Source organism: Trifolium pratense, linkage group LG3 (assembly GCF_020283565.1).
Source record: "Trifolium pratense cultivar HEN17-A07 linkage group LG3, ARS_RC_1.1, whole genome shotgun sequence".
Lineage (NCBI taxonomy): Eukaryota > Viridiplantae > Streptophyta > Magnoliopsida > Fabales > Fabaceae > Trifolium > Trifolium pratense.
In genome coordinates this window covers 4311960-4339901 of record NC_060061.1, presented here as the reverse complement: position 1 = coordinate 4339901, position 27942 = coordinate 4311960, and the positions used below count along the sequence as shown (strand labels likewise).

General features: G+C 33.9%; 5 protein-coding genes across 57 annotated transcripts; 3 read left to right on the top strand and 2 right to left on the bottom strand.

Moving 5' to 3' along the window:
• The first annotated feature begins 467 nt into the window (after positions 1-467).
• LOC123915475 (protein NRT1/ PTR FAMILY 1.1-like) lies at positions 468-4139 on the top strand. Of its 4 annotated transcripts, none has more exons than XM_045966607.1 (6): positions 468-852; positions 1054-1110; positions 1276-1379; positions 1476-1693; positions 1785-2332; positions 3037-4139. In XM_045966607.1, the coding sequence occupies exons 3-6, from the start codon at positions 1286-1288 to the stop codon at positions 3920-3922; spliced, it is 1746 nt and encodes a 581-aa protein (XP_045822563.1). In that variant the 5' UTR covers positions 468-852; positions 1054-1110; positions 1276-1285; the 3' UTR covers positions 3923-4139. The 4 variants fall into 4 exon arrangements, with proteins under 4 accessions (XP_045822563.1, XP_045822564.1, XP_045822562.1 ...); XM_045966608.1 differs by having other exon boundaries at positions 468-857; XM_045966606.1 differs by having other exon boundaries at positions 468-1110.
• A 247-nt stretch (positions 4140-4386) lies between these two features.
• LOC123915469 (cyclin-dependent kinase F-1-like) lies at positions 4387-6509 on the top strand. The gene is made up of 2 exons (XM_045966595.1): positions 4387-5018; positions 5285-6509. Exons 1-2 carry the CDS (start codon positions 4530-4532, stop codon positions 6179-6181), a joined length of 1386 nt encoding a protein of 461 aa, XP_045822551.1. The 5' UTR covers positions 4387-4529; the 3' UTR covers positions 6182-6509.
• Positions 6510-10185: 3676 nt separating this feature from the next.
• On the top strand, positions 10186-16720 carry LOC123915467 (protein tesmin/TSO1-like CXC 5). Of its 2 annotated transcripts, XM_045966594.1 has the most exons (9): positions 10203-10761; positions 11353-11460; positions 11546-11711; positions 12757-13095; positions 14014-14117; positions 14198-14292; positions 15167-15586; positions 16076-16161; positions 16282-16720. In XM_045966594.1, the coding sequence occupies exons 1-9, from the start codon at positions 10571-10573 to the stop codon at positions 16417-16419; spliced, it is 1647 nt and encodes a 548-aa protein (XP_045822550.1). In that variant the 5' UTR covers positions 10203-10570; the 3' UTR covers positions 16420-16720. The 2 variants fall into 2 exon arrangements, with proteins under 2 accessions (XP_045822548.1, XP_045822550.1); XM_045966592.1 differs by having other exon boundaries at positions 10186-10761; positions 16076-16720.
• On the bottom strand, positions 15683-27322 carry LOC123915473 (long chain base biosynthesis protein 1-like). 48 transcript variants are annotated; one of them, XR_006811905.1, is made up of 12 exons: positions 26741-27314; positions 26465-26595; positions 26240-26318; positions 25818-25901; positions 25462-25557; positions 25256-25351; positions 25061-25162; positions 24090-24204; positions 23475-23691; positions 23289-23358; positions 23071-23130; positions 21837-22378 (listed from the first exon to the last, which is right to left on the bottom strand). XR_006811905.1 is itself a non-coding variant. In XM_045966601.1 (6 exons), exons 2-6 carry the CDS (start codon positions 26346-26348, stop codon positions 15697-15699), a joined length of 315 nt encoding a protein of 104 aa, XP_045822557.1. In that variant the 5' UTR covers positions 26349-26595; positions 26741-27321; the 3' UTR covers positions 15683-15696. The 48 variants fall into 48 exon arrangements, 1 of the variants encoding a protein (XP_045822557.1); XR_006811891.1 differs by having other exon boundaries at positions 23475-23675; positions 26741-27304; XR_006811890.1 differs by having other exon boundaries at positions 23475-23675; positions 25072-25162; positions 26741-27304.
• On the bottom strand, positions 17412-20110 carry LOC123915472. Of its 2 annotated transcripts, none has more exons than XM_045966600.1 (6): positions 19893-20110; positions 19458-19505; positions 19064-19124; positions 18826-18960; positions 18247-18419; positions 17412-17778 (listed from the first exon to the last, which is right to left on the bottom strand). In XM_045966600.1, the coding sequence occupies exons 1-6, from the start codon at positions 19994-19996 to the stop codon at positions 17640-17642; spliced, it is 660 nt and encodes a 219-aa protein (XP_045822556.1). In that variant the 5' UTR covers positions 19997-20110; the 3' UTR covers positions 17412-17639. The 2 variants fall into 2 exon arrangements, with proteins under 2 accessions (XP_045822556.1, XP_045822555.1); XM_045966599.1 differs by having other exon boundaries at positions 17413-17778; positions 18252-18419.
• Positions 27323-27942: the final 620 nt, after the last annotated feature.

Sequence of the window (27942 nt, the reverse complement as noted above, 5' to 3'; positions counted from 1 at the left end):
AAATATTGTTTCCACTTTTCATATATCTTCATTCAAATGAGATCCTTTTTGTTTTCATTAATTTAATCAATTAATTTTAAAAAATCTTGAATCAAAATATGGACATTATATGTTTTTAAATTACTAATAAACCAACTGTTAGGTCTAGTATCTTGCAATGTGACAAATTAACTACATCGGGAGAGAAGCTTCTATTTCGTGTCTCTTGAATGTGATTATTTTGGTCAAATAATTATGGAAAAAAATTGCCAATGGGAGAATCTTATGTCAATTAATCAAATTAATATTTTAAATTTCAATTTAATTTTTAATTATAAATATTTATTCTCAATTTTGTTTATAATTGAAAGAAGAAAAAAATTGTTACAAATATTTTGCAGCATTTGATCCGTCGTTGGAATGCATCCATCCACTTAAACTAACCTTTACGTTCCACTTAACGTTTCTAAATAATACAGTAACAATTTGCTGCCAAAAAATTTCTATTAAACTTAGTTCATTGAAATTAATCCTGCTTTATTTATTCTTCCACCCATTTAACAATGACAGGATCACTTCGAGAGCAAGATTACAAAAGAAAATGAGGAAATCACATTAACAGCTAGCAACAAACACACTCTTACCTTTAGTGAAGGGGAATATTTAACGCACTTAGAGACAATGACATATTGAGAAATGGCCAATGCTAGCTAGCTGTAACTGTGTTTTTATGGTTTCCATTTCCACAAGCTATATGTATATAGTGTGTGCGCACGCACGCAGTGTGTAACAAGATTTACTACGTATCTGCACGAAACTACAAAGACTAACCATTCAAGTCATATGTGAATACGTGATTATCTATTATTTATTGTAGGGTGACATTTCTTATCTCGTCTCTATATTAGTCCTATTAATCTGTTCTGAACACAATATGACAATAATTTGTTTTTTCCCGTTTATTTTTTAATTAGAAAAAACGTGTACTCAAAATTCTTTCAACATTTTTATTCAGCCGTACAATTACAAGAATGGAAAAATCTTGATGATATGTGACAAATTAATTATTTTTAGATAAGAACGAGGTGCACGTACTTCATGAATTGAAGCTAGCTAGCCAGTTGTATTAAGGTGAGTTATACTTTTGGCGGTGCTGAGTTACAACAAGAGCTAATTCTTGTCCATTAATACTTGTTCTAAACGTATCTCTCTTTTTTTAATTTATTGAGTAACTTAGCAATTCAATTCAATTCAATTATATTAATGTGTATAACATAAACTTTTCCTTGAATGCAGAAGAAGAAAAATGGAGGAGTCAATTGAGCAAAACAAAGCCATAGAGACAGAACATGTTGGAAGGAAAAAGCTTGGTGGATATAGAACCATGCCCTTTATCATAGGTGATGACCCCTTAATTTTTTTATATATAGATCAGTTTTAAAGGTTGTGATTTATAATTAACTTTTTGTTGTTTTGTTTTTGATATATTGAATTAGCAAATGAGGCTTTTGAGAAGGTTGCAAATGTAGGGCTTCATGTGAACATGATTTTGTACCTACTGAGTGAATATCATGCAGACCCTTCAACTGCAGCTATCATAATATTTCTGTGGAATGCTGGATCCAATTTTATGCCACTCTTTGGTGCTTTTCTTTCTGATTCTTGTCTTGGTCGATATCGTGTTATTGCTTGGGGAACAATTATCGACCTTCTTGTAAGCTAATTATCATATACTAATCCGTCCTTAGGCCAGATTATATTTATAAACACTAAAAAATATTTAACCATATTTTAATTGATTGTAGGGATTAATTGTGTTGTGGCTTACTGCAATAATTAGGCATGCAAGGCCAGATTGCAAAAATGGACAAACATGTGAAACAGCAACAGGAATGCAATACTTGTTTCTTTTCACTTCACTTGCTCTAATGTCTTTTGGAGCTGGTGGTATTAGGCCATGTTCTTTAGCTTTTGCAGCTGATCAAATAAACAATCCGAAAAATCCGAAAAATGCGAGAATCATGAAGAGTTTCTTTAATTGGTATTATGTTTCAGTTGGTGTTTCAGTAATGTTTTCAGTGGTATTCATAGTATACATTCAAGTTGAAGCTGGATGGATTATTGGTTTTGGTATTCCTGTGGGTCTTATGTTGTTTTCTTCTGTCATGTTTTTCATGGGATCATTTATGTATGTTAAAGTGAAACCAAACAAAACTTTGCTTGCTGGATTTGCTCAAGTAATTGTTGCATCATGGAAAAATAGACACTTGACACTTCCTCCTCATGCAAACAACTCTGGTTTGTGGTATTTCCATAGTGGCTCTAATCTTGTTCAGCCTACGGATAAAGCAAGGTATTATTTTGTCTTATTCAATTTATGGAATCGGGATTGTCTGACGTCATTGACTACACGCAATCGTGCAGTCAAAGAGATTGTGAGATCTTGACCGTCCGATCTCCCTAACTGTGCAATTGCGTGTAGTTAGTGAATGCGGTCTAGATCATCCCTTGTCTTTTTGTCCATCCAATCAAATTTCAAGATTGAGTCGCGGTTTGACCAAACTAGTAAGATTTTATTGCATGACGGATGCAAGTTTGGATGTGTGTATATTATATATGTCAATTTTCATTAATTTTAATCATCAAACTAAAAATTTAAGCTTATAAAATTTGAAAAACTATGATTTTAATAATTAATAACTTAATTTAAGTTATATGTATTATTAAAATATAAAAATATTAACTATAAATAAACATTCAACTATCTACTATATTTTAATGTTCATAATTGTTGATAGATAATCTTGTAATATTCGATGGTTGAATTGATAAAATTTTATATTTGTTTACTCTATTTGAGAAATATTGAGCTTGTAAACCTGACTATATAATCTTAATTCAACGGTCACCAATGTGCGTCAATTCATAATATTGCAGTCACCATACGGACCCGACTTCTCAAATATAGCTGAGAAGCTGGATTTGTGTTCGATTACTTCGCAACTTATATTATATCAGTCTATATTATTTAATTCAATATGTTTTGATTCTCCATAGGTTCTTGAACAAGGCTTGCATTATCAAGAACAGAGAAAAGGATATAGATTCTAATGGAATGCCAACTGATCCATGGAGTTTATGTACAGTAAGACAAGTAGAGGAATTAAAAGCAGTGATCAAAGTCCTTCCAATTTGGTCAACTGGCATCACAATTGCCATTACAATAAGTCAACAATCATTTTCTGTGGTCCAAGCAGGAACAATGAACAGAATGGTTCACAAGTTTGAGATTCCATCAACAAGTTATGGTGCATTTGGAATCCTCACTTTAACCATATGGGTAGCTATTTATGACCGAATTATAGTTCCTTTGTTAACAAAATACACTAAGAAAGGAAAAGGACCAACTTTAAAGCAAAGAATGGGAATTGGTATAGCAATATCATGTTTAGCTACATTAGTGGCAGCATTAGTAGAGAAAAAGAGAAGAAATGAAGCAATTAGAGAAGGGTTTATAGATAATCCTAAAGGTGTAGTGAACATGTCAGCAATGTGGTTAGTGCCTCAACATTGTTTAGTTGGTTTTGCTGAGGCATTAAACGTGATTGGACAAATTGAGTTTTTTTATTCACAATTTCCTAAAACTATGTCTAGTATTGCTGTTGCTTTTTTTGCTCTTGGATTTGGGACAGGAAATTTGGTTGCTAGTATTATAGTTAAGGTTGTTAAAATTGGGACACAAAGAGGAGGTGAAGTTAGTTGGTTATCATCAAATATTAATCAAGGGCACTATGATTATTACTATTGGTTACTCACTATTTTAGGTTTGGTTAATTTGTTATACTTCTTGTTGTGTAGTTGGGCTTATGGGAGTGTTGAAGATATCAAAAATTGGGATGAAGAAGAGGTTGATACAAAATGTGATGAGGAAGAACATATCTAGTTCATTAATCCAAAGGGTTATATTGTGTATTTTATAATGATTGTATTGCTAAACTTAGCTCTTTTTTTTTCCTATGGTAAGAGGAAGTGTGGCTCTTTCCTGGTTATGGAGGGCAAGTAAATGTATTTTTATAATTAAATGTATGGATGTTTTATAAAAAACTTGTACAATGACAAGTTAGGAATTACTTTTTAATTAATGTAATTTTTTACCATCATCTTCTAGTTGTATTTTTTACTAGGATCATTTAACAGAGAGAGAGTTGATAACAAAAATGACAAACTTATATTGACATTAGTAATATAAAGGGTGAATTCGAAATTTTTTAAACACAAGATACCAAATTAAAAGTTAAAATAAACATTAGACCAAATATACAATTAAATTTTTTCATCACATCACACACATGAAAAAAGGGTCTACCTAAAGAAGAAGATATATTTAACTCATTAATTTATGTATGTGTACAATTTATTTCATTTGAAACATTATTTTCCACACAGAGATAAAACAAAATTTGAACAAAAAGGAAAGAAGTAAAAAAAAAAAAAAAAAATTGAAGTAAATATGTAGATGGCATTGTTTGTGTGATGTGAGTGAAACGAAAATGGCGACGGAGCGTCAATCCAAGAGTTGGAGCATCCATACCCGATCGGAGATCATCGCCAAGTACCAAATCATGGAACGAATCGGCTCCGGAGCTTACGCCGATGTTTACCGTGGCCGTCGTCTCTCCGACGACCTAACAGTTGCTCTCAAAGAAATCCACGACTACCAATCCGCCTTCCGAGAAATCGAAACATTGCAAATGCTTCAAGGTTCTCCAAACGTCGTCGTTTTGCACGAATACTTCTGGCGTGAAGACGAAGACGCTGTTATCGTTCTTGAATATCTCACCACCGACTTGTCTACCGTCATTTCCAATGCCGCCAAGGAAGGTATTCCACTTCCCGTTGGTGAGATAAAGCGCTGGATGATTCAGATTCTTTCCGGTCTTGATTCCTGTCACCGGAATATGATTGTTCATCGTGATTTGAAGCCTTCTAATCTCTTGATTTCTGATTCTGGTATTCTCAAATTGGCTGATTTTGGACAGGTAAACCTAATTTGCCGTAATCATTTTCATTTCATTTGGTTTTGCAACTTAATTCCTCATTATTTAATGTAATCACTCTGTTACTCACGTAATATCATTTAAAAAATTGTTTCCATTACCTAAATTATCCTTCAAGTTAATTAGGGGCATTTTGAATATTAGTGTCATAATTAAGTTAGAAAGTGTTAATTTTTGCTTATATTTCATTCAAGGAGTGCATTAGGTTTATGTCATGAATGAAATGTTTTGTTGACTAAATTTCTCAGGCAAGGATACTCACAGAACATGGATTTGATGCTTTTGAGGAAAATCCACCACCATGTGAGAATGATAGTTCTAACAATGAAAGTTCACTTCATGTGAGATGTGAAAATCAAGAGCAGGGAAGCAGTCATGAAGAGTATATTGGTGTTTCAGATGAGCTGAAAACAAAGAGATCTGCGGATGATGTTGATAAGGATACAAATATTCTGGATGGAAATACTTCTTGCCTTGCAACGTGCACAACAAGTGATATGGATAATGATCCTATGAGAACTTCTTTTAGTTATGAAGCAACGGAGGGGGAAGATAGAGAAAGTGGTGGTTTCACGTCATGTGTTGGAACTCGCTGGTTCCGTGCTCCTGAATTGCTTTACGGATCTATTAACTATGGTTTAGAAATTGATCTTTGGTCACTTGGATGTATTTTTGCTGAGCTCTTGACTCTTAAGCCCTTGTTTCCTGGAACGGCTGATATTGACCAGCTCAGTAGAATTATTAATGTTTTGGGCAACCTAGATGAGAGAGCTTGGTCTGATTGTTCAAAACTTCCTGATTACGGAATAATCTCGTTTAGCAAGGTAGAAAACCCTGCTGGTGTTGAAGCCTGCCTGCCCAACCGCTCACCCGATGAAGTATCTCTTGTCAAAAAACTGGTTTGTTATGATCCGGCTAGGAGGGCTACAACAATGGAGCTACTCCATGACAAGTACTTTATTGAAGAACCTCTTCCTGTTCCTGTTTCTGAGTTGCGAGTTCCTTTGACCAGAAATACAGAAGACGAGGATTCTGTTGGTGGGTGGCAGGATTACAATGACATGGGTTCTGATTCTGATTTTGATGACTTTGGCCCTGTGAATTTCACCAGAACTGGTACCGGTTTCTCCATACAGTTTCCTTGAACTTGATGGATTTGAGAAACATCATATTCTGGGAATTTCTGTTTCCATTTTTGATGTTCACCTGATATTTTACTCGCGGAACATGTGGAAAGTCCTCAGTGATGAGACTATGTGTAAGATAATATCTTTTTCTGTTATAACATGTTTTGTGAACTAAAGGATAAATTGTGAAAAGCAAGCAGCATAATGGAATGTGTGTTAGTGTTACACATTACAATGATATCTGTAGTTGATGTAATACAGCATTTTTTGAACACTGAACTTTCTGTGAGTGGACTAAACTCCTATGGTCCTGCCATTAAATGTTCCCGAGTGGAAATTTTCGCAACTCGACTATATTCAGAGAGAGCCAAATGTCCATTTTCTTTGAAATCCTTATTTTCTTAAAACTCGATCAAAACTGGAAGAAAATAGAAGGATACCTACATGTCCAAGAACCGAGTATCATGACTCCATAAAATATTTGTTCTGTTCTGTATGATGATTGGTTATGTCTACCCAATATATCTTTTTCCTGCATTCTTAACGGTGCATCCAATTTGTGAGGGCACTGAAGTCAAAAGTTAGAACATGTTCTTGTGAGGCATGGCATCTGTATCTGATACTAATGAATACCACTTGCTCTGCAGTCACAGCCTAAAGTCGGTTATTGGTTTCTGTCTTTACTTTTGATTATAAGTTCTTTCTGTTCTTTATTTATTGATTCTGTATTTTAAATGTCTTATTTATTGATTCTGTATTGATTCAGCAGAGCAGGAAGTACTCTCCATCTATCTTAGTCAAAAACTGAAGTTGCATAAATTGTGGTGCAAGCGCTGCAATTAGAGTGATTGTTCCGATCAAGTAAGAGAGCAAGTTAAACATTTTGGTTGTGGAGAGTGCACAGGGTGCATTGGCTATATAGCTTATATTGACTTCAACACTAAATAACACACTACATGTTTAATAATTAGGAGTTTATCCACTAAAAGAAATGCAAGAACAAAGAAAATAATTTAGACTATTTTATTACAAAAGAAGTACTAATAATTTAGACTTTTATGCCTCATTCTATTCGTGTGTGCCCCACCCGAAAAGAATCCAAGGTTGTTTGACTTTTATGGTATAATTGATTGATTACCTACCCATGTTGTGACATATTGGGTTAACAGTAGTTATGCCCTCAACAAGTCCCGATTTCATATAGTGGGTAGTTCAATTGAGGATGACAAAAATGTATATTCATAGAATTGATCTTGATATATTTAGTAAAACTTATTTTGCTTTTGATTGCGGAAAATTAAGATTTCAAATGTCATTCAAAAATTGAGATTTGAATTGGATCTCAAATGTCATTCAAAAATGGCCGGGAAATGGTGAGATTATCTTCTTTTGGAAGGATCCGTGGCTTGGTGAGTAGCCTCTATGTACAAGGATTCATTGTCATTTTTGGTTCGCAGAAAATTAAGACACCAAAGCAGCAGAAAAAATGGGTTATTGGCGGAACAACTCGTGGCATTGGAATTTGATCTGGTCTAGAGTTTTGGCTGTACCAGAGGAGGATTATGCTAGTACATTTTTGCAGTAGCAGCTGCTACCTGTTAGTTTGAGGATTAATGTTCTTGAACGGTGCAACTGGATGTTGGTTTTGGGGGCTGCTTTTTCTGCAAAATTTGTCGATGAAATGTTGTACAATATATGCTCTTTCATCAAATTTGATGACGACCTCATGGTAGCTATCAAGCGATTATGGATCATTGTTGTCCCTTAAAAATCAGCTTATTCAGTTGGTATTTGCTTAAAGACAGGCAGGCTTCCAACGAGAGTAGAATTTTAGAGGAGGAATATAATTGAGAATGTGCATCAACAATGTTGTGTTTGGTGCTTCAATGAAATAGAATCTGCAAATCATTTGTTTGAGATATGTCCCAAAACTTTAGAGTGTGGAATTTAATTTTTAAATGGATGGGTGTACAGTTTGATGGGTTGAGTTGAGTGAGTAGTGAAGCTGTGATGAATTTTTCTTCTCTTTAACAGTGTTTGCAAAGGCAAGAAAGAAAAAAAAGGTGTCTCATCTTTTAACAACGACACAATGTATTTAGTTGGAATGTAACGATGTTCTTTTTAACAACAAAATGGCAAATCCTCTTAAGTTGGTTGATTGCATTAAGCGTCTATTGTGAATTGTGATCTTGGTTCGTATGTAGGGAGGGTCGTAATAAAATTGTGTAATTCTTGACCTTTTGTGATGAGTTCCAAGTACCCATACCCATTAGGGATGGCAAAAAACCCCAAACCCGAGAGACCCACCCGAACTCAATCTCAAGTCAACGGGTGAAACCCGATTTGACTGAGTTTGGGTTTGGGTTCGGGTGACACCCGATAATATGGGTGTGGGTTTGGTATCAGTCAAACCCACACCCGAAACTCATACACCCACCCGAAATATTTTATAATTACCTAATTACCCCCATAGTCTCCCTCAATTTTCTTGGAAGACCTTAAATTTTAGTTGTAATTTAATTTCTTGAAAGTCTATGTTGTAATTTTTTTAAAGTCTATGTTTGAATTTCCTTGGAATACTTTAATTTTAGTTGTAATTTAATTAAAAGTCTATGTTGTAATTTAATTTCTTAAATTTGCAAATTATTTTCAAATGTGCTGCGGGTTTGGGTTTGGGTGGAAAAAACCCGAACCCAATGAGTGTGGGTGTTGTTTTGCCACCAGAATAGCCTTTGGGTTTGGGTTTGGGTGATGATTTCGGGTGTGGGTTTGGTAAGTGTCAAACCCGCACTCATGGGCGCCCGTTGCCATCCCTAATACCCATTGTATTCGCTTCAATAAATTATCTTCTTATAAAAAAAATACTAGGTAAAAGATAAATGATTAAACTAAAAGTATATTTTAGCCTAGTAAGAATTTATCGATAAATAACTCCCAATTTAAATCCAATTATCTAGATAACAACTAATTTCACATTTCTCTTAATGAGTTGGATTCTTTGTTGAAACTATCCCATTTGGAGATCGTAGAACACTAGAAGGGTTTTTTTTCTCTGTAAGGAATCACCCTGCTGAATCACATCCTCGATAGTATTACCAACAATATCATGTCCCCATTTTGCCTTTTTTTTTACACAATTTTCCCCCTTTTATGCATTAAAAAAAAATCATAATTTTTATTAAAAAAAAAAGCATCACATTATTTGTATGTTTGTTCTTCTAAAAAATTTCAAGTAGATTGTGGTTCATCTTTGATACGTATAATATAAAATTTACATTTTTTAATGTTGATCGAGTTTTCACGATATGAAATGAGAGAGAAACATACTTGTGATGAAGAACATCTTAGAATATTATTTGTCATTATTAGAATATTATATAATTATTATTAGTCATGATTGTATAGCAAATAAATATAGAAACAAACATTATATATACATCATTGCAAAATCAATAGAAAGACAAGGCCTATTATTCTTACAGAACATGAATAGAAACAAAAAAAATTTTAGGGGTGGAGATGTCGAGCGAGAAAAGACTTCTCTCCTCCTTCCTACTCCATTGGCATTTCTATACTATAAGCAATAGTAAAAAATACGATCATAGAAACAAAATTGAATGATACTAGTAATTTGCTGGAAATTGCATTGAGTCATACAACCCAATTTCCATAGTCTTGAAAGTCAACAACTTGGACAAATCTTTTATTTTAGCGCCAAATTCTCCCTGTATTAATTGCACTTATTACTTTCAGTTTTAAAATTTAACCCCTCCGTTAAAAAAGGAATCTCCACATATGCCATCCAATAATCAAACTACACGTACCCCCTCATCCACGAGTACCGCGCGCAGTACATAGTAATAGAGTTAGGTTATCTCGTCAAGAATAGCTTTAAATCCAACGGCTGAGGAACAAAATAGACTGATAGTTCTATGAATTTGTACCGTATGATGAGAATCTTAACAAATAACCGTACGATCAAACTGGAAACAAGATCTAACCGTAGATTATTTACAAAAATTGAAATTCAAAAGCTTCTAAGAGAGAGGGAGTAGAAGAAGAAGAAGAAGAAGAAGAATCACTTCTCTTCTGAAAATTGTTGCAGAGAGTTTCGTTTTTCTTCTTTTCTTAGATTTTCTTCTGTGAGTTTCTCTGTATCCGTGTCGTTATTCAGGTAGAATTTTAGGTTTAGTTTAAATCAGGTTGTGGAACTTAATACTCTTGATTTCAGAGAATTTCAGAGATTTAACTCCACAGCCCGCGCCGTTTTCGATTTTGGATCTGCTTAATTTGTTGTTAATTTAAATTAATTCTTCACCAATTATTGTTATTGTTGTTTTGATTATTGTTTTGGAATAATCCGTGAGTGAAGTGAAATTTGTGTTGATAATTTTTTGGTCGATCAGAATGAGTGAAGGTGAGAATAGTGATATCACTCCTAAAAACGTACCATTAGATTCGGTTGCAAATTCTACCTCAAAGAAGCTTGCTAGACAACTCGATTTCAACGCTTTTGGTGGTGCCCCGGTAACTGCACCTTTGCCGGAACAGCAGCAACCACCGCCGACACTGCCTCCTCTTCCTGCAGCCAAATTGGGGTGAGTCTTAGGGATAAAGTTATCATTTTTTTTTTATGTCGTAGTTTGAATTTCTGGAATTCAAAATTTCTGTGTTTTGTTTCTTATTTTAAATTTAAATTATTTGAAATGTTTTTAGTTTTTAATTTGAAATGTTTTTTCTATTGAATCGTTGTGTAATCAACTCCGGTGGATAATTTTTTAGTGATGGGCTGAAATATAGTGTCGTATCCCCTTCTTATAAGAATGATGGTGTAGTTTTTAATTTGGTTTTGGTAGCAGAGGTTTAAATTGGTTAGGAATTTGACTTGCCAACGCAGGTTGTAGATTTTATTATAGCTATTTTTCGTTATGGTTTCAGCTTTTTGTGGTTGTGAAATTAGATACAAGTGATCGATTATTTAATCATATGTTCTGGACAATTTGGTATATTTTGAATTCTTTGTTTTTTTTAGTTGAGATTCTTGTTAATAGAGTAACAGTGGAGTATAAGATATGGGTTCAAATCGGGTAGTGGATTTTTTTTAGACGTTTTTATTCTTTATAAAATGGCAACAGTAGTAGTATTCCTTTTTGAAGTCTCAATAAATGATTATTGTTTATTTTGGTCAGGAAACCAGAATCTCCAAAATCAAAATCAAGATCTAATTTTGAAACAAAAGATGCTACTCCAAAGAAGCAAAAGCAGTGCAACTGTAAACACTCAAGATGCTTAAAGTTGTGAGTAAAATATTCTCTCTCACTTTCCGGTTGCAATAATAAGCAATGTGAAGCTAAGCTAACATTTAAGTGATAACTTGTGTAGGTATTGTGAATGTTTTGCATCCGGAATATATTGTGACGGTTGTAATTGCGTAAATTGTTTTAACAATGTTGACAATGAAGCGGCTAGACGAGAAGCTGTGGAAGCAACTTTAGAACGTAATCCAAATGCATTTAGGCCGAAAATAGCGAGTAGCCCTCATGGCAGGGTATGCGGGCTTAACTTTTGTAATTGTCGGTATTGTATGTCGTTTTTTGAATCTTTTATGTCGGGGTCGGTTTTATCCATTGCATTTATTAACTAAATCTACTTTTGCACAACATGTCTATTGTCTTTGATTACTTTAGTTTCAATTCATTGAAAAAATTTGTGGGGAAAAGGATATTTTCACCCGTATATATTTTTGTTCTATTAGATGCATCATTACATATTCTGTATGACTAAGAGAACCTCTTTTGTTGTTAACATTGTTACTAGTGCATTACTTGCTCCCTTTGACCTTAATTATAAGCAAAAAAAACACATTTTCACACTTATTAAGAAGGATAGTTAAGTGCTTTTAATTTTCTTGATTTCATGTAAAAAAAGAAACATATTTACTAATCTACCCCTAATTAGTGGTATCTATTCACAACATTAAGTAACTAATTTAAGGTCATGTGTGGAAAAATAACATTAAATGTGCATAGAATAGTTGACATTTGTTTATATTTAAGGCCAAAAAACCATGAAGGCTTTTGCCTATAAATAAGGTCAGACAATTATTTGTCTATTACCTATCATCACTATGTCGATGTTTTCTTCAATCAGTTATAATTTAGATAGATTCCTTTTGTGGATCTCCTTAAATGTTTTATTTTTAAATTTCAATGAAATGAAACTCAAACCAGTGCATTTCAGTTTATGTTTCCTTATTTACATCTTTTTTTCCTATTATTAGCGACAAGAGGATATAAAGTCTATATAAATACCCACAATTTAAAATGTAGTAGTTTAGACTATTGATATTTTTCAACCACATCACTACAAGAGTGGGTTTGCACTTGAAGTAGGCATGCGATGGTAAAGAAATTATGACATGATAGGAAACTGTTATTAAAATACCTGTAAAATCAGAATACATGCAAATAAAATTTTCAGAAGTCAGTAATTGTTCTTGTATTGGAAAATATGTTGCCTTTTCCTTTTTGCTTGCTCAAAAATAATTGATGTTTTTTATTCTTATGCTTGTTTGAACTTCATAATAAATGTAGGAGGAAGTTTTAATATTGGGAAAGCACAATAAGGGGTGCCATTGTAAAAAATCTGGGTGCCTCAAGAAGTACTGTGAATGTTTCCAAGCCAACATTCTTTGTTCTGAAAATTGTAAATGCATGGATTGCAAAAACTTTGAAGGAAGTGAAGAGCGACAGGCTCTGTTCCATGGAGATCAAAACAACAATATGGCATATATTCAGCAGGCAGCCAATGCTGCCATCACTGGAGCTATTGGTTCCTCTGGTTATTCATCACCACCAGTATCGAGAAAAAGAAAAGGTTCGGAACTCTGGCCGTCCATCAAGGATCCATCTGTTAGCAAGCTGGGACAGCAGGTAAAAATTGATAAAACTATGGTTAGTTCAGGGGTTTATTACTTTATTTTAACTTGGAAATAGGCTAAACTGGAGAAATGAAGAGAACGGTTAATCCTGTTGAGACAGCATTTTGCAATCATGCAATATTTTCCCTATTAGGAGTACACAGTTTTTTCCCAATTAAACTGAAAGATGCATTTAAGCTTGATTTTGTGTTTTTCTTAAATTGATATATGCTCCCTTTGATTTGGTCCAATGTGTCCATGTCAACTCTAGCCCATGAAGAAAGCCGGGCAGTCACCGAAAACTATCCGATTGAAGGGGAAGGTCTCGTCGCTTTGATAAGTACAATATCAAGCTTACATATCCTTGCACGATCTGGGATATAGTATTTTACACTCGCCCGAAAGCTTGAGTTTGTGATGGCCCACTCTGGCTGACCACTCATAGTGGAATCCACTCTAACCCTTTTGATGCAGGTTTAGGATTTAAGTTCCACTCAAAATAGCATTTCCTTTGGTTTCTCATTCTTTGGTTGCTTTTTCCCATCCCCCCTTACTGGTTCTCAATGAAAACACCATTTGTTAGGACGACTCAAGCTCTCATTGAGAGTGTGTTCCAAAAGTCCAGCCTTTTCTCATGGCTTTAGTAGTTTAGTACCACATTGAGCTTCCATATTTTCTTAATGTGGAATAGTGTCAGCTTCAAATCTTATAATTGAATTAATATAGAAAATCCAGTCTATGACTATTTGGCTGAAAATTGTTTAAATACCATGATAACTTCTAGTCTAAAAATGTTCACCCAGAAGCTAAGTTGCTAGTTCAGCACATAAACTTCCTGCAGTTGAGAGTGGAAGCTATTAAGAGGTTTTATATTGCTCAATTTATACACACCGGCATTTTAAGTTTTTTTTTTTTTTGTCATGCTTATCAGGCAAATCCTATCAGAGGTCCTGCAGCACCCTCCTCATCCATGTCTCCTGTCCCAGTTGCTCGTGTTGGACCTGCAACAGTCGGCCCTTCAAAATTTATGTACAGGTAGGACTGGTTATATTCATGAAATGATGACATATATACTTGATTTACACATTTAGTGATTGACTTGATTGTTGTTGAAGGTCTCTTTTAGCAGACATCATACAACCACAGCACCTGAAGGAGCTTTGCTCTATTCTTGTGCTAGTATCCGGACAAGCCACTAAAACACTTACAGGTATATGTACATTTTAAATTTCCAATCATCGATGGTGTTATTTGTTTAAAAAGTACAAATACAGTTTTGAGTTTTCTTTCAACCTTCCTTATATGAGTGTACCAATATTTGGAAAGGATTTTCCCCAGTTCCCCACTGTCAATTCCATGTATTGCAAATTGAATTTTGTTAAATTACATGAGACAACTTTCTAAATTATAGCTCTAGACTGAATTGCATCATATCAGAATATAAAAAAGAAAAAAACTATAAAAAAGTTCAGCCACAGTAAAGTTTGGAAGGTTTATTCACCGATGAATTGACAAAATGGAATCAGCAAGATAATTATCATAGAAAACTTATCTCTCACTTTTACTTGCCCTGTTTGCATGTCCTCAAACTAGTTTGAGAATTTGATTTGCTAAATAATAAATTACTTAATTGTAAATACAACCTTTTTCAGATTTTTATTTGTTAATTGAGCTGTAAACAAATAGTTTCCTCTATGGGAAAAAGCAGAAAAGGAAGTGTGATCAATTAGATCTCGTTTCTGTAACATATTTTGAGTCTTAAGTGGAATTAATTCTACGGTGCCTCAAAATGTTTGGTAACCCTACTCAGTTGGCAGTGCTATTTGCCATTAGATAACTGTCTAGTGAATTTCAGATTTAGGATAGAGTACCTAAGATACCTCTATGTTTAACTGTCTGAAACATTTAATGAAACACTTACAATCGCGATCGGAAGGTTTATGTGTATTCTTTTTAAGTTTTTGGGCTAGGACCTTTTATTTTTCTGTTCAATTGATTATTCCATTTGTTACCAACCAATATCAACCTTATTGATGTACAATCTTTGTATTTTCTCTCACCAATATTGTTATTAATATGTGCAGAGCAGAAAAATTTAAAGGATAAGCATGCAGAAGATCAGACAGAAACTTCTCTTGCTTCTTCAAATCAAGAGCAATTACCAAATCAAAAGGAAGCTAATGTGGAGAAAGCTATGGCTGATGATTGTTCGAGTGCAACCCAAACTGATAAAACCAGTCCTGAAAATTCCAGTTCAGATGGTGCTGATGTTCCAAAAGGGAGGCCAATGTCTCCTGGAACTTTAGCATTGATGTGTGATGAGCAAGATACAATGTTCATGAATGCTGCCCCCTCTATTGGATCAATGGCTCATGCTTGCAACACATCTTCGCAATTGCCTTATGGACAAGGAGCGAAAGAGATCTATGCAGAGCAAGAAAGGATTGTATTGACGAAATTCAGAGATTTTCTTAATAGGGTTATCACTATGGGAGAAATAAATGGCAAGTGAATATTTTCTTCTCCTTTTGTTATAGTTTTTTTCTATAAAAAAATTCATAAATACCCATTCATAGCATTTGGAGTTTGCAAAAAAGTACCTTCAACTTTCAACTTAGGGAACTGTGATAGTGAATACCCCAACTTTTGAGAAATATTCATTTTGCATCATAGATAAGAAGTGGTTCTGGGTTTTGCTAGTTACAAGTGAACTTTGATAAAGAATGAGTGAGTTGTAAGGAGCATGAATTAGAGCATTGTTAGACCTGCTTTCTATGGCTATGTCGATTAAAATGACTATGTAAATCCAATTTCCATAGTGTATTGACTTTTGTGTGCTGGATTCCTTAGTTGTCATGTAGAAAATGTGTTGCATAATTGCACAAACTAACATACTAATATACTATACTATATATATTTTTTGCATATTTTGCAGTACCTACTGTTTTGTTTACACTTTAAGTGCCTAATTTCTATTCTATTCCTAATTTCAGAAACAAAGTGTTCTTCATTAGCAAGAAGTGAGTTAGAGATTCAAAAGGACCCTATCATCAATAGCACTGAAAGGGCCAGTACTGAGGCAGCGCATCAACAGGGAGTGGGAGCCACTAGTAATGGTGCTGCCAATGTTGTTGCCAACACCACCACTTCAACATCTTTGTTCCCTTGTAGTCTTGTTTCGGAAAGGGCCAGTACTGAGGCAGCGCATCAACAGGGAGTGGGAGCCACTAGTAATGGTGCTGCCAATGTTGTTGGCAACACCACCACTTCAACATCTTTGGTCCCTAGTAGTCTTGTTTCGGAAAAATGGGAAATTAAGCCGAAGGTTGAACAATAGATATAAAAGGAGTCTAACTTAGATGAGCAGAGGTACCATTTGGAAGGAAAATTAGAATGTTGTGAGGGTTTGTTCTCTGTAATGGAAAAACCTTGCCACTCTTCATTTTTGTGGCTTTCCTGCAATTCAAGGCTATAGAACGACTAGTCCAACTAAGATCCATTTTCTTTTATTAATTTTATTGTTCTAATTCATACATATCAATTAATTATTCAGCTTCGATATAGCCTGTACATTACAGAATCGTAATTTCATACTAAAAGAGAAACAATGTTAACCTAATTCCCCTTACTAGGGTTTTTCTTCTTCCTTTCCATTTATTTTGCATTGTTCATTATTTATTGTATTCACATAGAAAGAAATTTGTAGTTTGATCCTGAGCTCATTATAAATTAATTAATTGTTTTGGTTTACAGCCTAATTCCCCTTTCTCTAACACTGAAATCCATGAATGTCAAATTTATAATGCAAACATTGAATGGTCATGAAAGTGATAGAAACCAGTATGTGGAATGACAATGCTAAATGTCCAAACATTAGATTTCAACATCAGTTTTTTTCACTAGACGAAATCAGTTATAAATTTCTAAACAAAGTTAAGCCTATCAGTTATCATGAATCATCTTGAATGGCAAATATTTTAAAATAAAAACTTCATATTGGTTTTAAGAAATGATCTCTTCATCCCTTTTGCAATTGGATCCTCTCTTACTTTCTCTACATCTCTCTCTCTCTTGATTTGTTTATTATTTTTTAATGGAGAGAAATTGAAATTAAGACAGAGATAGAGAGAAAGAAGAGAGATGTAGAGAAAACAGAAAGGAGAGGATCCAAATCCATCTCTTTTTGTCTCTACTTAATGGACTATCCTCAATAACTTAAACCAGCAAAGTTGATAAACTATCAAATATTTGCTTGGTCTGTTCCTGCCAGTAAACTTTCATGACATTGTGAAATGTTATCCCATGGACACTTCTATGCTAACCTGGACTCAATTTATTGATTTAGAACTACTCAGAAGGCTTTGCTTGATCCTCTATTCATATAATAATTTATCATCATAAACTACAAAGAATTATGTTGCTCAAACTTTAAAATTTGGAAAATGTAACAGGTAGAAAGCTATGAAACACTTTTATCCCCAAAAAGAAAAAGAAAAAACTATATCTTTAGAATATGGGGACAAAAATAGGTCTTAATCCTATGTGATTAAATTACATTTATGACAGCATTTCCCTTTTTGTCAGGGTCATGAAAATTGTCAAATATTCCAGCTGAATTTGGTCCATCAGGTCGAAGCCTATATGCATCAACTTTAATAACATCCTCAACAACTTTATTAATAGTGTTTCCTTTAACCTGCATTCATTGAAAGATAACAATAACTTAGAATCTAAAAAAGAAAAAAGAAAAAGGATGAAGCCAAAATAGCATATTAGCATAGAAGATTATAGCGACATCTCGAGCCATGATCAAATAACATGAGCTCGTAGCTTATTAAACCCTTAAATTCTTCCCACCACAACACATTAAACCCGATAAATGGTCTTAGTGTTCTTGAGTATGTTCCTATAATAATAAGGAAACTGCAATCTAGAAATGCAGGATTGAAAAACAAGGGGTTGTGATATTGAAAATTAGCATTCCTCGAGGGAACCTATTGTAGTTACCCTAAATAATTTAAATCATGCAAAAACTAAAACATGTTTGAATTAGCTTATTTTATTTTGATAAAATAATAATTTCTCTTTGTAATTTCATAAGATCACTTTAAACAAAAAGCAGTTAAAAAACAAACAGAATATAAATCTTGTGTGAGGCTGGGACCTAACCTTAATTCCAATAGCAATGGCAGTTTTCAATTTAACAAGTTCACCTAATCTCAAAGAACCTTCTTTATTATCCTTAACAAAGATCAGGGGCACACTCCTTGATGAAGCCAAACTTTGCAGATGCTTTGTCAGCCATCGTGGATTACAGTCAGAAGCTACAAGCACAGCCTGCATCATCATAAAATAGAACGTGAATATTTTCTCTTCAAGACTTGCTATAAAATAAAGCCACGCACCCACACCAGAAAGAGCCGTACTTTAAACGGGTACCAAAAAAAGAAGTTATTTATTACTAAAGAAAACTAATTATATTCAAGCAATGTGAATGCAAAATACACTATCAAGTATCAACTGCTAGTATTATTTGCACGGATTGGCGAGAACAAAAAGCTTAACTATAACTGTTAGTACATGGATACTTGCAGCATCATGTAATGGTAGAAATATCAAAAATAGAGTAAGTTGGAGGATTTACTTAGAAATGATGAACTAGTAACAAAAGGTGTGGTGGGTACAAAATAAACGATTAACCAACGATTCACATTCTCTAAATAGCAGAATGGAGGAAATAAACCTGAAGTTTAACTGAAGATGTTTTATGATTGCTTGTGATTGATGGAAGGAGTTGAGCTGACCTTTCAAACTCAGCACACGGTTTCATACGCTCAAGGACGCGAGTTACATCATTGACTCCAATAGCAAATTGTTGCTGCAAGGTTCCACATAAATGTTATATAACTATGCAAGACTCCTATATATTACCTAATTCATTCAAATGTTTTATAATTTGCAAAATCAAGTTGAGGTTGAACCTTTATCCATATCTTCTCTGGCAAGGAACTTCCATCTAAATGTCTTGTGGATTCAACCCCCCTGCTCATCATAATAACCATTTGCAAGATCAGTTGAGAAAAATTGCACAAATATTGATTACTTTCAAAACTAAACATGGTATAGTTCAACAGTTCACTCTAAAATGTTAAATCTTCATTCATATCCTCCCCTCGGCTTTCATTAAACAGCATTGTGAAGCAAATCATGTTGTAAAGTTGATTAAGTCACAAAGAAAATAATTACACATGAACAAAAGGTAGGCAGACAACAAGCTACGCCGCTAAATTTTTCTGTATAGCAAAACCTAATCTTTGAAAAACTACATTCACAAACCTAATCACAAAGTAACACATGAAAAATTTAGTATTTTACCTCCGGATTGATTGGAGCAGATTGTTTAGAGATTCTCCTTCATAGCAACTGCAGACAGCAAAAAAATTCAGAATATTAAATAAAAAATTCAATTTTTTTTATACTACTTATTAGTTATAGCCCAAATGTAGGTACACCATTGAGCCACCAAAATCTAAGAAACGGTTCTGCAAACATGTTTCCAGCTTATGACATGTCTATAAGATGTTCTCAGCTTATTTCCACAAACTCTCCCGGAAAGAACAACTTACTGAAAACAATTTGACTTTATAGCTTATACATAACATGGACACTGACATGATAAACGCGCTTAATTAAACTACGTGTCCAAAAGAAACCTAAAATCTATAAAGGATAAAAAAGCATAGAGATTGAATTGACAGGAAATTGAAAATAATGCATAGATACAAAGAGAAGGGCGGTGCATATACATACTTAGGAGTTTCTAAAGAAGCAGAGTTTGAGTTTGAGTTGTTGTTGTTGTTTCCACCATTGTTGTTGGGAGTTTTGGCATTGTTACTTCTTCTACTATGCATCATCTACTCTCTCAATAACACGAAAGAGAGAATGAATGAATGAGATGGTTCTGTTCTGAACGTGCTTTTTGTTGCAACGTTTCAATGATGTATTGGTTTGGGCTTTGAAAACCACCGAATTAATCATGATTCATGACCCGACTTTATTCCTCTCACACCCTACAAAATTGCAAAAATACCCTTTTCACTATTTATCTTGTGCCCACCAAGCATATAGGTTTATTTTATTATGTGTATATTTTTTTTTTGACTTATTTATTATGTGTATATTTTATTCAATCTTTATCTTGATTTATTATATTATATATTGTATGTACAATATCTTGCACACCAAACACACTCATGTGGGATTAAATTTTCTTATTATAAGAAAAAAAAGTTACTTTGTAATCCATATAATATTTTATGCATCGAGTCACTATTTGTCTATGTTTGGTCGATTGGTGAAAGGTTTGGATAGTATGTATGAAGTCTTGGTTTGATCATCAGCTCCATCATCATGGTTGTGAGTCTCAAACTTGTTAAGTGGTCGGCACAAACATTTCTTTCTCAACCACTTTAACCCTCCCGTCTATAACGAGTAGCTCATTAATTCATTAATGCATCGAGCCACTATGATTGATCGAGTGGTGAGAGGTTTTGATAGTATATATGAGGTATTCAGTTTGATCCTAAGCTTCATCATCGTGATTGTGAGCTTCAAACTTAGTTAAGTCAAACATTTCTTTCTCAAATAGTATGAACCACTTTAACACTCTAGTCTCTAGCGAGTAGCTCCTTAGTATTTCGAATGATAGCCGCATAGTGATGTTATGTATTAACAGGTTCATATAGTAATTTAATGACGTAGTTAGAGTCAGAGTAACATCAAAGCTCCTTTATCTAACACTCAAGCCAAACTTAACGCGTGATATACTCAAATTGAAAAATAAATAAACTAATATTTCAAAAAAATTTAGTACTAAGTAGATTAATTAATTGGTAGAAACTTAAAGAGCAAGAAAGTCTATTCACTTGTTTTATTTTTATTATTATTCGAGTAAAATATGTTATTCCTCTTTATAAAACTAGATGGCTGCCCGTGCGTTGCACGGGTTTTGCGGAACACCCGGTATATATCAATCATGGTTGTAAACAATGAAAGGGGGCAGGCATAAGCATCTATATGCCAATCATGGTTGATATGAGCCAAGGGAGTTAGTCATAAGCATATGAATATTAAGTTAAAGCATGCAAAATATGGTAGTTAAGATAAAGTATAGAAAAATAATATGGGATCATGTTAATTCTTTGATTGAGGAAGAGGCAAGTAGATGAACCAAGGCCACAATCAAGACCTCTCTAGGGATAGGATACTTAACCTCCTCACTCCATTTATACTTATACTTCAAGCATCTCTATTAAACCGGTAGTTTTAGCGATTATCTTAAAAATTTAGAACCTGTTATTAAAGCCTAATGTTTAAGTGCTAGGTAAAAATTGATAATTTTTCCGAGATTTAAGTGATGGTTTTATCTTTTGTCAAAAAAAAAAAGCTAGTTTTATCTACAGGATAGCAAATCATTGCATCTCCTTTCTTAAATTAACTTCACCATGACGCTTTTGAATCCAACAAACAACCGCTTTTGTTGCTGTAAATATGACATTGTTTAAAACATCAAGTTTAAAATTTGAAATATAAATTGAATCATAGAAATTTATTTTAAAATAAATGGAAATAGGATTTAATAGTATTAGTTATAGAATGAAGTTGCTCATATGAATTGCTTCTATCTTCTAAATTCCTAAAATCAACAATAAAATGTGCAAGAGGAGGCACATAGCCTAACCATGACAGAAGGTATTATGGAAACATCACACATCATATCCATTCAACATTACTATCAAAATAAAATATGACACTACTATCAAAAGTCACATAATAAAGAAGAGCAAAAGCCATATTGCAAAAGCTTAACCAAGTACATAGCTTAAGCTTTCAACGTTACTATGAAAATAAAACATGACACTCCAATCAAAATTCACATAATAAACCATGAATTCATACATGTGAATCAAAGAAGACAACACAACTCGAACAATTCAAATCATGGTGTGACCGCAAAGAGTTGTGCCGCGACCACAGAAGGAACAAACTTTCCATCTATCACTTGCTGCACCGAAGTAGTTTGCATGGAAAAATCAACAGCAACCTTAACATAAATAACCTGGTTGTCAAGGGGTTTGGTGGCTATAAATTTAACCGGCATCCCTTCAACCAATATGCGTGTTCTACAAAAATCAACCCGTCCACCATTGTAGGCATTCATAGTAGCAGTGTCCACTAACATCAGATGATACACTTGCTCTTGAAATGAACTCTGACAAAACTCACGCCATGGAAGTCTGTTTTGCACACGAAAACAAAATTAATCAAATGCATAGTGTCATAAAAGATGATTAGTATAAGGTTCAGAAAAAAGAAACGTGTATATATACACACACTAACACTTAGTCCTTAGTACAAGCAAGCTTTTAATGCTCTAACGACAAACACATCTAAATAAGCCAACTTGATAAAAGTCATAAAGCTTGGAAAGTGTTCAGTAATAAAGCAGGACTCCAATTCATAATATATACACCATGGAGAAACACCTCTAAATAAGCAAAACATTTTTGCTTTCTAAAATGAAGTATTGTTATATCTGAATAAATAAGCTAAAAAATTATCAGTTATCACTAATTCTTTCACCATGAGTGCTCACTTTCACAATCAAAGAGAGTTTTCGAACACAATCAAAGCTATGTACCTTACCAATTGTCACTAAAGTAAGGAATTCAAAGACTGGAAATATTTTTTTCTATCTAAATGAAACTAAAAGTGATTAAAAGTATCAACCTATAAGTGATCTACTTATATGGTGATAGAGGAATCACAAAAACATTATCCACAAACCCAAACAAACTTGACAGCATACACAATACAATTCATTCTATTCATATTTTTATGTGTATAAGTTTTGAATAAAAAATTGAAACTGCACAAATATTTAAACAATGAGTTCAGAAAAATAATAATAAAAAAAAATTCATATTACCTAGAGAGGTCAAGGAATATAAATGCAATTGTTTTTGGATAGAAGTTTAGAGCACAAAATCTGCATAGATTATTGTAAAAATTTCACTAATAATTGTAATGTATCGTTGAAAATTTTGATTTCAACATATTCAGGATCTTAATTTTGGTTTATCTTGACATTGCAACATTGTTCAATCTACAATACAAAACAAAACAGTTAAAGAGTTAAGAAATTACCTTCTTGTGCTGCTTCCTGTACATGGCAGTCCATGTGAGCTTTGAAGGCTTCAAACGGTTGTGGAAATACCTTTTGCATTTTGAGTTTACAAACAGCAAAACCCGTCAAATCAACAAAAAAAAAACATTTATAGCAAACACAACAAAGGTATTTAAGTAAAGAAATGCATCAATCCAACATTCTACCTGAGAATCACTACGAATAAATCTGACGCATCTTCCTGGGTAGATCTTTGTCGATATAGGAAGAGATGCCAGATTTAGGACATGAATCAACTCTATATATGACTTATATTGTTATATGCGGTGATATGCAGCCCGGTACTTGCAATTGCCGAATAATACAATGAAAGAAAAAGACATTTTCTCGCCTTCAAGTCTTAGTCCCTGAAAATACGAAAATCTTCATATTTAACAATCAGTGGGCTGTGTGTATGATAGGAAACAACAAAAATTCAAAGGATAAGATAAAAAAATAAAGAATAAAAATAGGATTTTATTGTAGTGAACTTTTATAGGCTCAATGTGGCTAATTTACTCATTGAACTTTTTTGAAAACACCACCTATTTCCATCCTTAACCATTCAGTATAGAAATACATATCCCAAGACAGTGGTGGTATATGCTCGTCACAATATTTTTTTGGTCAAGATCGATAATAACCATTAAACCAAGAATTAGATTTTTAAAAATATTTCAATTTGATCCAACAGTAATTCGAAAACAGCGACATGCGATAACAACTGCTATCCAAATCTAAATGAGTAGTACCACAAGATAATCATTAGAAATAATGTGTACCTTTTGCATCTACCCAACTGTCAAACCATATTCCCAGACAAATTTTTCCCACAACTTATAAATATGCCTTCCATTGAGCCAAGATGCAGACATACATCTACCTCCATGAATGACACTGCCACAATTAACACAAAGAGAGTTAGAGAAAGAGAGAGTTGCAACATTTTTAAGACAGAATGACAGGTGTGTGTGATTGTGTGTAATCATTAGTTCATTGCTCTATAAGAACTGAAAGCATCCATGAATAAAAAATCGAAATTGTTTCATGGAGATGGGGAAAACGATTCAGTTAAAGCAGACAACATATAAGAATGCTAAATGAAAATTTCAATTACTAACTTTCCACTTAAGAAGGCAATAAATTGAAAACATAGGCACCAATTAAATCAAAATGCAATACTACTTCCAACAATCTTTAAAGTTAAACAACTGTCTAATAAGTTTCTAACATGTCAGGTGTTTTAAAATTCCCTCATGCTATTAAAAATTGAAATTGCATAAGAAAGCAGTTCCAAAATCATGTCAATATTTTCAAAATTACAAAATTGCAAAAAAGTACTCATCTTAAGTAACAAACTAACAACAAATATAAAATACACAAAATAATGCATATCAAGTTGAAATTGTCATTCCACTTAAAAATGCCTAATACAATGTCATTTTAGAACTAATAATTATCACATCCTAATCCTAATCCTAAATATAATATATAATTAAATAACAAAAAATCTCCACACTCTATAAGCCAGAGCCTACTAAAATCATGCATTCAATCAAATTCTCAGATACTAAACGTAACACAATAAGCCTAAATCTCGATTCAACAGCTAAATCCTATGGAAACATTTACATGTAGTTGAGAATAGATGCATAATCAAGTCATTGGATAGAAGAAAAGAAAACTGTTGATGAAAGCTGAGATCGTAATAAAGGAAGTGATAGACGAAAATGGAGAAGATATGAATCCTTACTTAAGTACTACCTGCAAGCAAAGCACTAAAATAAGTTTGCATCCTCTTGAACAAATCACAAGAAACATGTTAAAGCATATAATAGTACCTCTTCCTCAGTTTCTACATGAATTCAAAAGATTCATCATATTAATAACCTCTTCTAAAATGACCTAAAAACCATATAGATTACACTTAGATTATGAACTACCATACTTGGTGATCTATAACTCTCGCACTTCCGGTGCAGAATCCTCCTTCTGTGGCCAATGCATGTCCCATAGCAGCAGTTATAAGATCTAATTTCTCAACCTGCAGCACATTACAACAAATCACAAATAGCGGTAGAAATTTGAATGTACGAACAGTAGATCTGGTACAAGTGTATGCACCCACACCCAAACAAAAATTGCAGTACATACTGGAATTCCATAGTGTTCAGTGAGGCCTCTTCCAGAACTTCCAAGCACACCAAATGAGTTGCTCTCGTCTAATAAAATGCGAAACCGATATTTTTCCTTCAATTTAATGATATCATCTAAGGGTTTAGATCCGAATGTAATCATTTAGAAAATTCTTCAAGACCATTTTTAAGTTGGAAAATTGAACAATAGAATACAAATTTTCAATTTTTAAAGCCTCCAACAAAGATACACTGTATCATTAAAGAACAATCATAGTGCTGCATATAGTATAACATGTTAAAATTGAAAGCATAAGAATAGTATAACATGTTATTTCTGGAAGCATAACAGTTCTATACATTTAAATTAGGTACCTCAATTTATATTTGAAAGCATAAGAATATATAAAAGATCCACTGATTGTTCACCTTCTCCTTTTGCTTTCCTTTGCGCCACTTCTATCAAACACAAAAATACAACCCTTAATATCACACTTTCATATCTCATTACTCAAATCACAAAATCATCCATCTCCAAATCATCATTTACAATCACCTTCCAAAGAGATTCTTTGTAAAATCTAAATAATCATTTTTCTGGAATTAATATTTCTCAATTCCCTAGTTTAGATCAGCTAATTCAATGAAAAAACACTTATTTTTAAAAGTCGATTATTTGACCAAAAGTATAGCACAAAAAATGAACCTAAGCTCTGAAATTCACTATTAATTACATATATGATGAAACAATAGCTGCAAAAAATAAAATTTAAAAAACTTTGAAGAGAAAAATGAACCTTCTCTGCTTGCCACCACGATATTTGGCTGGCTTGGGGGAAGGTGGAGGTCTGGAGGAGCCTTATCCTTCCATGGAGCCTGCAAAAACACAACACAGAGAACCAGCATAGAAAACAATGTCTTATAAACCCAACCAGACAATGAACCAAGACAAAATCGCGATTGAACTGCTTAAATAACCAAACTATAGATAATGTCGGTTCATAGAAAGATTAAGCAAGTACCTGTTGCAGCGGCAGCAGTAAGAGTTATAAGATTACCCAATAATTGAAACTGAATCAAAACTACCCTCAAATCAAATTTCATGTTACTCACTCTTGTCCCATGATGGATTCAAGAAATCACATATCAAAACCTACACACAAAAAAAAAACGAAAAACAGTATGAAAGAGAGATGAGATTATTCTAGTCACCTGAGTGAGTTTATTGACATGAAAAGATCCAATTTCAGGGAAGATTTCAAACATGCAAGATCAAAAGAATGAAATCGAAAGATTACCAGAGAGGCTTTTCACATCCAAGGAATGAAATCGGCGAGGATGCTTCACTGAGTTAGAGGCGGCGGACGAGATGGTGGAGGCTGTGGTGGATGTGGCGGTGAAGGACGAGATGGTGTGGTGACTCGCCTGAGTATGGGATTCGCGATGGCCAGCCGCCGGAATCTGGGGACGAGACGGTGGTGTTCTTGTTGTTCTTCATGAAGAGGCGAGAGAGATAGAGAGAGCGTACCAGAGAGAGAGAAAAGATAGAAGAGAGAGAGAAAAAAAGTTGAGAAATGTAAGAAAAAGGGGCTCTAAGTAGGTTTGATTTATCTGGTGTCAAACTCATTGTTTGGGTAAACCATCAAACAGCCCATTGTTTGCATTAACCAGGAAATTGAGCCCCAATGCATGTATTTCTAGTTTGCCATTTGTCACCCCATCATTCAAATATGTCAAGTGCTAATTGGATGAAGGCAACTCAATGTTGGCAAGATACAATTGGACATGATACAAAGTTGTCAAGCATTGGTTGGACATGATGATATCACACATGACATAAGGCATTAGGGTTTTGATGGGGGAATTAGGGTTTGGGTTGGCAAAGTCCACCAACCTTTAGTATAATAGGAGGTTTGATTTATCTGGTGTCAAACTCATTGTTTGGGTAAACCATCAAACAGCCCATTGTTTGCATTAACCAGGAAATTGAGCCCAATGCATGTATTTCTAGTTTGCCATTTGTCACCCCATCATTCAAATATGTCAAGTGCTAATTGGATGAAGGCAACTCAATGTTGGCAAGATACAATTGGACATGATACAAAGTTGTCAAGCATTGGTTGGACATGATGATATCACACATGACATAAGGCATTAGGGTTTTGATGGGGGAATTAGGGTTTGGGTTGGCAAAGTCCACCAACCTTTAGTATAATAGGAGGTTTGATTTATCTGGTGTCAAACTCATTGTTTGGGTAAACCATCAAACAGCCCATTGTTTGCATTAACCAGGAAATTGAGCCCCAATGCATGTATTTCTAGTTTGCCATTTGTCACCCCATCATTCAAATATGTCAAGTGCTAATTGGATGAAGGCAACTCAATGTTGGCAAGATACAATTGGACATGATACAAAGTTGTCAAGCATTGGTTGGACATGATGATATCACACATGACATAAGGCATTAGGGTTTTGATGGGGGAATTAGGGTTTGGGTTG